The 10220-nt window shown below is 52.5% G+C and overlaps 4 protein-coding genes across 4 annotated transcripts; 1 reads left to right on the top strand and 3 right to left on the bottom strand.

Moving 5' to 3' along the window:
• Positions 1 to 730: 730 nt before the first annotated feature.
• Positions 731 to 1999, bottom strand: EV422DRAFT_514614 (uncharacterized protein). Its single transcript, XM_053069259.1, has 2 exons — positions 1635 to 1999; positions 731 to 1555 (listed from the first exon to the last, which is right to left on the bottom strand). Exons 1-2 carry the CDS (start codon positions 1833 to 1835, stop codon positions 947 to 949), a joined length of 810 nt encoding a protein of 269 aa, XP_052929373.1. The 5' UTR covers positions 1836 to 1999; the 3' UTR covers positions 731 to 946.
• Positions 2000 to 2122: 123 nt separating this feature from the next.
• Positions 2123 to 4471, bottom strand: EV422DRAFT_514612 (beta-tubulin). Its single transcript, XM_053069258.1, has 6 exons — positions 4345 to 4471; positions 4168 to 4243; positions 3842 to 4057; positions 3538 to 3761; positions 3190 to 3443; positions 2123 to 3114 (listed from the first exon to the last, which is right to left on the bottom strand). Exons 2-6 carry the CDS (start codon positions 4210 to 4212, stop codon positions 2510 to 2512), a joined length of 1344 nt encoding a protein of 447 aa, XP_052929372.1. The 5' UTR covers positions 4213 to 4243; positions 4345 to 4471; the 3' UTR covers positions 2123 to 2509.
• A 390-nt stretch (positions 4472 to 4861) lies between these two features.
• Positions 4862 to 6825, top strand: EV422DRAFT_600570 (flavin-containing monooxygenase FMO; the record flags this gene model as incomplete). Its single annotated transcript, XM_053073680.1, has 5 exons — positions 4862 to 4893; positions 4981 to 5136; positions 5205 to 5754; positions 5820 to 6301; positions 6390 to 6825. 5 exons carry the CDS (start codon positions 4862 to 4864, stop codon positions 6649 to 6651), a joined length of 1482 nt encoding a protein of 493 aa, XP_052929371.1. The 3' UTR covers positions 6652 to 6825.
• Positions 6826 to 6999: 174 nt separating this feature from the next.
• On the bottom strand, positions 7000 to 9825 carry EV422DRAFT_503254 (gamma-tubulin complex component protein; the record flags this gene model as incomplete). The annotated part of the gene is made up of 9 exons (XM_053068327.1): positions 7000 to 7518; positions 7581 to 7800; positions 7877 to 8168; positions 8236 to 8350; positions 8418 to 8593; positions 8661 to 8782; positions 8841 to 9077; positions 9147 to 9289; positions 9406 to 9825. The coding sequence occupies 9 exons, from the start codon at positions 9823 to 9825 to the stop codon at positions 7000 to 7002; spliced, it is 2244 nt and encodes a 747-aa protein (XP_052929370.1).
• Between the last annotated feature and the right edge of the window lie 395 nt (positions 9826 to 10220).

Below are 10220 nucleotides of genomic sequence, written 5' to 3'. Positions count from 1 at the left end.
TTCAAAGGTAAAAAGTTCGGCGAAATACACATACGGGGAAAACGTCAGTACTCGTCGGTCATATATGGTAAGTCTGCGATAAAAATCACCTTAGGGTCCGCTTCCGCACTCGCCGCTATCACCCCAGCCCCAACTCCTGCTCCAGGGAGCGCTATCGGCTTAATAATCATGGCCTGGATTCGGCTGGGTGGCTTCAACCTCATTGGTGTTGGGATGCCAGTTGCTGCCGGTCCCTCCGGTTTCGCCGCCTGTAAGGCGAACAATCGTCAATCACTTCAATGGAAGTCTTGTACTTTGCGCATATAGAGTCGTACCTGAGGCCCGTTACCCTCGTTGCCTGTGGATGACATCTTCGCTTGCCTCTCGTTTGCAATCGGTATCGTTCTGCAGAGCCAAACTCCGAGATTCCCAAGATCGGACGCGTCGCTAGAAGAGAAAAGGGTCCGACCCGGAAGTGTTCTGGGTCGTTGATGTCCTGACCGCCAATCACACAACAACGCCTTGCTCAAAGAGGGCTACTGCAAGCGAGAAATGGCGGCTTGCGTTTTCGCTACTGGAATTTTACGGGGAGACAACTTTGTCTTCGCCTTCGATGTGAGAACGGGGGTTCTAGAGTCCTGGTCAAACGAGCGAAAGTTCACTTTCGGACAAAACGTGAATTCACCGTTCTCATAAACAACACAAACAAACTCAATCACACAAAAGAACACATCATGCCAGTGGCACTGCCTTTTTTCTTCAAACATGGTTGTATCATATTCATTCACAAACAAATATACTTTGCTACATATACAGAAATGCTATCGGCGACGGAGGGATGGGTAAAACTACGCCCAAAAAAATGAAGGGAAAGGCGACTACACCACACAGGCGATGATACAGAAATACGACTTGGGGGATGCACTCTAGCACCACTGACGGTGCTGCTACGTCAAATCAACGTCCTTTAAACGACGTTGCCGGGAGCGCCCAACAAAGGCTGACGCTCGGATGTGATGGCGCTCTTCTTGAAAACCTGGGGTTTGAGCGCATACACGGTGGACCATCCAGCGAGGACAAGAGCAGAGATTGTGATGAACTTGCTCTCCTGCCCAACGCCGACGGCGATCAACGCCCATGTGATGGCGAACGCCCCAGCAATGTCGCCGTGAGCGTTGTTCTTCAGCTCCGTGTATCCCATAGCGGTGAACGCCAGCTTCAACAGCACAAGGAAGACGAGGATGCGGTGCAGGAGATTGGGGTGGGCCGGGTCAGCGACCTTGGTGAAGATGGCAAAGATGTTAAGCCATGTGATGAAGACGAGCCAGCCGTGGAAGAGGGAGACGGGGGCGTGAACGAACAGGTGCTCGATGGGAGTTTTGGCGGGGCGGGATTGGAGCTGGTAGTAGATGGAGGTGACGGATCCGGAGGCGAATAGGAGGATGATCAAGCTGATGACGAGGTGGCCTGACTCCCAGTTGTTGTGCCAGAGCGATGTGAGGAGACCGGCGATGATGAACCAGCTTCCGTAGCCGTTGACAACGATCTCGTCGCTCTCTTCCTTGGGGGCAAACCACTGTTGCAAGAAATCAAAGAGTTGATATCGGCTACGAAAAGGAACCAATGAACTGCTGAACACTCTTCCAAAAACTAACCTGCCAAACAACAAATCCAAAGAACAAAAAGTGGATCAAACCCCAGATCGCAAACGCAAACGGCGCAGGAGTCAGATACGTCTGGTGCTTGCCGTAGCCGATGCTGCCGCTGTCCGGACCAGCGACATCGTACAGAGACGAGGAGAGGAAGAAGATGTAGACGAGGGTGTTTCCCAGACGGAGGAGTGTTGGGTGGGCCATTGTGGGCTGTTGCTGCTGCGATTGATTGCGGGGTGAAAGCGCTGAGGGGCGAGGTCCGCTGAACGGCCTTTTATAGCAAACGAGGCCAGGTTCGTCACGCCAGCCCGGTTTGCAAGCCCTTTTTCGTTTTTCTCGAGGAGCCCTGGCGAAGTCGTTGGAATGTGACGTGCTCGAATTGCACCCTCCTCAATCTGCTCCTCAATGCTCATGTGGCCAGCGCGTCTCAAACAACGCGCGGAAACGGTGGACATACAAAGTGACATCATCATTCCCTATTCCTAGTCAGTGTCACAATCTTTCAACGAACCGGTCAACCCGATGGAAAAGCAGAAACCTTCTGTCCTCAGCACCGGGCACCCTCTTCTCCGATCGATAGAGAAGATCTTCAAAAGAAACCCATCGTTAGATACCAGCTTGAGCCCCCATCAACGTCGGAAGAAGCGTTTCCATAAGTTTTTTAGATTACAGTTTTTGGTTTACCAATAAGGACGGAAAGGCTGTTCGCGCCTCGAAACGCGGCACACAAATAAAACATCACAACGAACACGAATACGAAAGAAGGGAAGAAACGTCCCAAAGAACGTCCGGCATCCATCACAAACAACAAGTCTCAAAAGCCAGAATACGGGAGATCGATACAGTCACGCGACGGTTGCGCGACTTTCTCCTCAAACTCACGCTTCTGCCTCCGCCTCTCCCTCCTCTTCATCGAATTCGCCTTCTTCTTCTGCCGTCGCGTCTTGGTACTGTTGGTACTCCGACACAAGATCGTTCATGTTGGACTCGGCCTCGGTGAACTCCATCTCGTCCATCCCTTCGCCCGTGTACCAGTGCAAGAAGGCTTTCCGACGGAACATGGCCGTGAACTGATCGGAAATCCGCTTGAACAGCTCTTGGATCGCCGTAGAGTTGCCGACGAACGTGACTGCCATCTTCAAGCCCTTGGGAGGGATGTCACAAACCGCAGTCTTGACGTTGTTCGGGATCCACTCCACAAAGTAGCTGGAGTTCTTGTTCTGCACATTCAGCATCTGCTCGTCGACTTCCTTCATAGACATGCGTCCACGGAACATTGCCGCAACTGTGAGGTAGCGACCGTGACGGGGATCAGAAGCCGCCATCATGTTTTTTGCATCGAACATTTGCTGAGTGAGCTCCGGAACGGTGAGCGCACGGTACTGCTGGGATCCTCGTGATGTCAGCGGAGCGAAGCCGACCATGAAGAAGTGCAGACGGGGGAAGGGAACCATGTTGACGGCCAGTTTGCGGAGATCGGCGTCTAGAAGAGAAGGGAGTTAGTATCCCACATCAATGAGGGCACCGGACTCGCCAGTGGGGATGTGTCTCTACTTACTCAATTGACCAGGGAAACGCAAGCAGGTAGTGATACCGCTCATAACGGCCGACACGAGATGGTTGAGATCTCCGTAGGTAGGGGTCGTCAATTTGAGGGTACGAAAGCAAATGTCGTACAAAGCCTCGTTGTCGATGCAGAAAGTCTCATCGGAATTCTCCACCAATTGATGCACCGAAAGTGTGGCATTGTAAGGCTCAACGACGGTGTCGGAGACCTTGGGAGAAGGCACAACGGAGAATGTGCACATCATACTAGAATATGGAACGCGAATTAGCAACCATGTTCTATCGCCACTCTGGCGTTGCAGAATACGATGGTGCCGTCATTCAGTTCGAGAGTACTTACCGATCGGGATACTCCTCACGGATTTTAGAAATCAACAAGGTACCCATACCAGCTCCCGTGCCTCCGCCGAGGGAATGGGTGATCTGGAAACCTTGAAGACAATCGCAAGATTCGGCTTCCTTGCGGACTACGTCGAGGACAGAGTCCACTAGCTCGGCGCCTTCAGTGTAATGTCCCTTGGCCCAGTTGTTACCGGCTCCAGACTGGCCAAAGACGAAGTTGTCCTGAGAAGGTACCAAGATGTGAGAAGGTTGCCTGTGGCGACCGACGGTGGCGTACAAACAGGCTCTCAGTCGGTACTCACGGGACGGAAGAGTTGACCAAACGGCCCAGCCCGAACGGAGTCCATAGTACCGGGTTCTAAATCAACCAGCACGGCACGAGGCACGTACTTTCCTCCCGTCGCTTCATTGAAGTAAACGTTGATGCGCTCGAGCTGGAGGTCGGAATCGCCGTGATAGGTACCGGTAGGGTCGATACCGTGCTCGTCTGAGATGACTTCCCAAAATTTGGCACCAATCTGAAAGAGAATCGTGGATCGTGAATGAATGCTTCGAGGTTGTTTCCCACGCGTAAACGCTCCGCTCCTCATGCCGCTGATATTCGACGCAGCGAGCCGCATCTACTTACCTGGTTACCACACTGGCCGGTCTGGAGGTGGACAATCTCGCGCATCTTTGTTCGTTGAAGATCCAAGATTCAAAATCTAAATGGAAGGAAGGGAGGGCAAAGGTTGTCGCGTCAGCACACGTTCGTTCACCCACGCAATCTTGCCCGCAGCTTTCACGTAGGGTAGGGAGTACGTACGGGAGGGCGTAGGTCGGATCTGCGTGCTGGATTCTGACGCTAGATGCAAGCTGGCGAAGAGGGAAGCGTTGCCTTTTTCTGAGTTCTGAATCTGAAGTGAAGGCACGAAAAGAACACGCGCTGGGGCCCGAGAGAAGAAGGGTCACTAGACACCCAGAAAAGGGGAAGCGCGTCGGACATCGAAATAATCTTCGCTAGAATTAGGTAATCAGGTCGCGTGACTTATTGAATTCTCGGTTCCAACGGTGGTTCCAACGGCCGTTGGGCTGGCCGTCTGATCCTGAATTCACATGCGAATGATCTGGTTTGCTTGTGGGGTACGCCCACGGCTGACCTCCGAAAAACTCGGAAGCGGCAAGCCTGCGTTGTATCAACTTGTATGAACCCCGCGGGGCTCACATGGTGGTGGGGTTATTGAGGCATGCCACAGCCAGTCACATAAAAGGCGCGATGACACAGAGAACGCGCCCCTCGCGCCCGCATCGAACTCACCAAGGAGAAACGGCTCGAAAAGGGAATGGACTTCAAAGTTGCAGTCATCGGCGCGGGGTGAGTTGGGACTCGGCAGTCATCTAGCTGCACGGTGTTTCAGCCATGCTTCAATAATAGCTGATGTCAAGCTGGGCATATTCGTAGGTTTGGAGGGGTATGCGCAGGTGTGAAGCTCAAGGAACAGCTGAAGTTGTCAAATTTCACGATATATGAAAAGTCGTATGACGTTGGTGGTACATGGCACCTCAACACATATCCGGGATGCGCTTGCGACGTCGAGTCGCATCTGTACTCGTTCAGGTGAGGAGCTGAACTGTTGAGTCCTCCATAAGTGGGAGGAGGTGACTGAAGAGCCGCTCCGTTTGCAGTTTCCAGCAAAAGCCCGACTGGACAGAGGCGTACGCGTCCCAGCCCGAGATACACCAGTACTTGCGAACGGTCGTAAAAGATCGCGGATTGACGGATCATGTGCAGTTCGGGACGGAGGTTGTCAAACTGGCGTGGGACGGGAGGAAGAATGTCTGGCACCTTTCTTTGAAGATCAAGGACAAAGCCGGCAACGTACGGTTGGAGGAAACCACGGCGAATGTCGTCATCGGCGCCGTAGGCCCTCTCCACCGGCCCCACTATCCCGAGATCCCCGGATTTAAAGACTTCAAAGGAAAGCTGATGCACACAGCCGAGTGGGACAACAAGGTTGATCTGAAAGGGAAACGAGTCGCCGTCATCGGGAACGGAGCCAGTGGTGCGCAGGTCGTGCCGGAGCTGGCACCGATTGTGGATAAGCTCACGGTGTTCCAGCGAACTGCGAGCTGGATCTCCCCGCGTAACAACTTTCGTCATTCGGGGATTCTCAAGTTCATGTTTAGATATGTGCCATTCTTGCAGAGATTCTGGCGGTTCTGCCTTTACGTCAGGGTAAGACCTTCCGTTCTTGTTTTCCACAGATAGCCCGGCGGTCCATACTGAATCTTTTTTTCCAGAGAGATATCCTCTGGTACAACGCCTTCAAATCAGGCAGCCCGATCGCCCGCCTGCTCTCCCACATGCTCCGCAGCTATCTCAAACAAGAGATCCCCGATGATGCCCTGCGCGCCAAGCTAACGCCCGATTACGATCCCGGATGCAAACGCATCGTCGTCTCAGATGCCTATCTCCCCGCCATGCGACACCCAAGTACTCGCCTCGTAACGGAATCCATTGTCGAGATCACCCCGAATGGGATCATGACCTCGGATAAAGAGCGTCACGATCTGGACGTTATTGTCGTGGCCACGGGATTCCTGGTCCAGGAGTCGTTCAATGGGGTGGAGGTGATCGGCAAAGACGGGTTGACACTACAGCGCCGGTGGTCGGATAGTCTGGAAGCGTATTTGGGAATGACGGTCAGCGAGTTCCCGAATCTGTACTTCTTGATGGGCCCGCACACCGGTCTAGGGCATTCGAGCGTCATCACCATGATCGAGTGAGCATCTCGTTTTCCGTGGCATCGCTTTCGCATCGCCGTTTCCAGCGGGAGCCATCTGACAATCCCATTCTTCCTTTTACAACAGATGTCAAATGAACCATATAACTCAACTCCTGAAAAAGCAAATCCTCAGTTCCGCAGCCACCCTCACCGTGCGCCCCTCCGCCCTCAAAGCGTTCGAAGCAGAGATGGACGGCGGCACGAAAGATAAAGTATGGCAGCTGGGCCATTGCCAGAGTTGGTACAAGAACAGCAGTGGGCGTATCACGGCACTCTGGCCGTATTCTGTGTTCTACTATTGGTGGCGGACCAGATCGGTACGTTGGGCTGATTACGAGTTGCAGTGAACATGATGCTCTTTCGGTGTATGTTCAGTGTAGTATTTGCCATAATCGTCGGCGGCGTTCCGTTGCCATAATGGCGTAGTTTCAAAGACGTATGTCACATATGTACAATCTATTCGAATTGTGGACCATCAGGCCATCCCGAGCTCTCCTAGTGATAGACTAAACCACTTATTGTAGTCCAATCGTAGCAGGAGCTGAGACAGTGTCTGAGCATGTGGCGTCCTCCCTTCCACTCCCGAAAACATCCGGAACAGGAAGGATGTGTGTGCTTCAAAGTCCTAGAGTGCAGAACAACGATATAGTCAATTAGATATCGCAAACTTCCGACGCTGCGAACTCCAACACGAGTCAACTCTCCGTTACCTGTTTAACCTGAGCCATCCCCTCAATCAATTCGGCCATCATACCCGCCCCACGTCCCGTTCCACCCCTTTCAAAATCATCCAACCCCTCACTCAAAGCCCGATCAACCATCCCACAGAAACTCTGGCACAGCTCCAACACTTGCTGGATCGTCTTGCCCACCAACCGCATCATGATCGGGTCAAGAAAGCACCCCCGCATGACGGCGTCGATATGTGCTTTGTGTGCGGCTTGGATGTCTTCAAAGTCGGGGTGGATAGTGTCGCCTGTGCGAGTGGATTGATGTGGTGTGGCAGAGCGGCTGGACCGGTGTGGGGAGCTTGGTTGTGAGGTGGGTTCGGCGTGGCCTACTAAGCCACCGATCGCAGTGGGCCTGGAAGATGTGGAAGGCCGGGCGGTTGGCTGTGCGTCATCGGAATCTGGGGGCGGATCGTCATGCTCAACCTGTTGCTTTCGTGTTACTCGTTGCAGTAGGATTTGGTGGTTCGATTCCAGTACATCCATCTGCGAGATTGAATAACCACTTTTAGCGATGTACCAACCACTTGGGTCAAAATGCAACATACCTGGATGTAAGACCACAGACAATCCAGGAAAAACAGCATCATCGCCCTCAGCCGCCATATCTCCCGTGGTAGGTCTAAAGACCTTGAATCGCTTCTATCTTGACCGCTCCTCGCTACCCGGTCTGCGCCACGTACGGATTGGCTGATTGAGGAACAAACTCGTTGCACGCGCATGTGCGTGCTTTTGAGCTGTAACAAGAACGCGAAGACGATGTTGTATCTGCGTGCGGAGGATGCATAAATTTCCCCATTGCCACAGATAAAGATGATTGAAGCATTGCAAAAGATTATCGTACCTTGTGATGTCTTCCTGCACAAATATCAGATCGAGCGGCCATTTGACGACATAGTCTAGCTTAACCTCCAACCCCAAGAAACTCTCCACATGTATTGCGGAAAGCCCTCCGTCTGGCTCGTCTTCCAGGATATGCTTCGTGTGAGAAGACTCGGCGATCGAGGGAAGAGATGCACGCAAGACAGTCTTACCTGTTCTATCAAGCACGACTTTGAAGCGAAAATGTGTGCTGTACAGATCAACATCGGCTCCGCCTCGTTGTCGCAGCAAAGATCTGAAGGTGGAGTTAAGTTCTAGGAAGCCCGAAGCATTAGCTGAGTGCGAGAAACCGGGCTTGGGATTCGCGGTGGGTGATCTCACCATGTTCGGTCACTCGGGATAACCGAGTTACGGCGTTTGCTTTCAGTTTCGAGCACTCTTCGATGAATGCCATCCACAAGTCACCAAAGCCCAGCTCGTAGGTGTTTTTGATAGCCTATGCAGAAACATTAATGTCAAAAGGAACTTTTGAAGCCATTCCCTTGCGACGACGGATCGCGTACATGTAGGTGTCGCGTTAGATGCTCGTCCATCACCACTACATCCCACAGAATCGCCGCGACCTCCTTTTTCACCTTGCCGATGGCGATTTCGAATGGTAATGGCTGGAACTCGGCATCGTCCGCAAGGGCAGAGAAAGAGTCGGCGTGCTCAACCAAAGTCGATGCTGCATCCATAGCTGCGAGAGACTTCATTTATTAGCAAGTGAGTGCATCAGTACAGGACTTCCGGACGAATGGCTGTACCTTCTAGTTGGCTCGATTGTTTGATTGTGACCAGCGCTTTTCCAACGAAGAGAATCGCCTCGGCGAGCTTGACAGGGACGAAGTCCAGTGTCAATGTGTGATCCAACTTGTACCGAGACTGCCTGGGATGTAGTTGGTCAGGATATGCCTGTCTGGAGTGTAGGTGCTTCCCAAATTTACCATTGCGTGTGTTCGGCATCCAGCTGGACGTCAAAGCCATCCTCCGCCCAGTTCTGGTGTTGCGAGCGTGTGGGTGCGTTTGCCTTCATTCCACCGCTTGAACAACTAGCACCTACCATTTGTCCGGAAGGATGTCCGCTTGTCACGAAGAACTCCCGATGCGGGTCATGCAAAATGCCGTATAACATCCAAGACACGAGCTGCTTGTAGAACACAGCCATACACACTTTGAAAAGACTGGAGGAGGACTGAATCCAGTCAATGTGTGTTGTCCTGGCTCAGATGATACAGCGAAATCCGACGCACCTAATCATTGCTCTTCGCACTTCGGTCAATCCACTATAACAGCGTTTATGCAGCAGGTTCAGCACTCTTGCCCCATGATAGGCACTTGGATCGTTTCTCATGGTCTCAACCAGCTTCACAATGTGCGGCAAAAGTATTTGATACTATTATGATATATTGAGTACAATGTCACATCAATATTCCCGCTCGAAACTCCACACTTTCCCTTCCGTAAAGCTCCGAACGACCAACGCCCTCCATATTCAAACTCATGCCTTACCTTCCCAAAAGCGGCGGTCAAATAGCTAACGGGAGTCTTACCTCCATCCGTATCCAGATCCAGCTGCGATAGAACTTTCCGCTCAGTCTTCACAATAGCCGCCGTATATTCATCTAGCACCTCGTCCAACCCCGAACACAGTGCCAGCCTGTAGAATCCCGTATTGGGGGCGGCTGTTGGATTCGACGCCCGATTTCCCAGCGTCGCACCCCACACCTGCTTCTTCTGTTCGTCTACATAGTCTCGAATGTAGGCGTATTGAAACCCGAGAGTTGCCAGGCGGTTGAGAGCGGTGCGTTCGGCGGGATGGAGAAATGGGAAGTCCTCGGCTACCGCATATGTGGTTGGAGCTTCTGGCGGGGATGGAACGAAGACATCTCCAGGATGGCCAGAGAGTGCGAGGAGAAGCTCGTGAAGCATTCTAGAGTCGTTTGAAAGCTGATAACCTTCCCGAACAAGAACTCCTCGAGCGAATCACTCCTCCGGACTCCCGTAAAATATAAGTCTCCTCACCAATACTGAGAGACTGTCAAGCGAGCTCCGAGAAACCAGGCCAGCGATATTCTCAAACTCAATCTACTACGGCGGCTCTCTGTAGGTGTTGAAAGCAAGGTGCGGAAGAGTTTTCCCCGCTATCGACTTCTGGTTCGGACATGCAGGACCCGGAGCTGTGTCCGATCTCGTACGCGTTTGAGACGAGGACGCGCAATACGCGTTCGCACTCTGCAGGCTCCTCTCTTTGTTCACTGGGCGGTCGTGGGTGTGAGTGCGAGATATGCTCGTCGATGAGGGAAAGGAAAAGCTATGCAATGGGC

This window comes from Fimicolochytrium jonesii (assembly GCF_025526975.1).
Source record: "Fimicolochytrium jonesii strain JEL569 chromosome Unknown EV422scaffold_2, whole genome shotgun sequence".
Taxonomy (NCBI): Eukaryota; Fungi; Chytridiomycota; class Chytridiomycetes; order Spizellomycetales; family Powellomycetaceae; genus Fimicolochytrium; species Fimicolochytrium jonesii.
This window is presented reverse-complemented; position numbering and strand designations above follow the sequence as displayed.

Excerpts from the sequence above, each read along its gene's own strand:
- EV422DRAFT_514612 (XM_053069258.1), bottom strand. The coding sequence starts at position 4,212 with ATGCGCGAGATTGTCCACCTCCAGACCGGCCAGTGTGGTAACCAG. Across the intron at positions 3,762-3,841 it reads TTGGTCAACTCTTCCGTCCC|GACAACTTCGTCTTTGGCCA; the intron begins GTGAGTACCGAC and ends GTACCTTCTCAG. Across the intron at positions 3,444-3,537 it reads CGTGAGGAGTATCCCGATCG|TATGATGTGCACATTCTCCG; the intron begins GTAAGTACTCTC and ends TCCATATTCTAG.
- EV422DRAFT_514614 (XM_053069259.1), bottom strand. The coding sequence starts at position 1,835 with ATGGCCCACCCAACACTCCTCCGTCTGGGAAACACCCTCGTCTACATC. Across the intron at positions 1,556-1,634 it reads TTGGATTTGTTGTTTGGCAG|TGGTTTGCCCCCAAGGAAGA; the intron begins GTTAGTTTTTGG and ends TTCTTGCAACAG.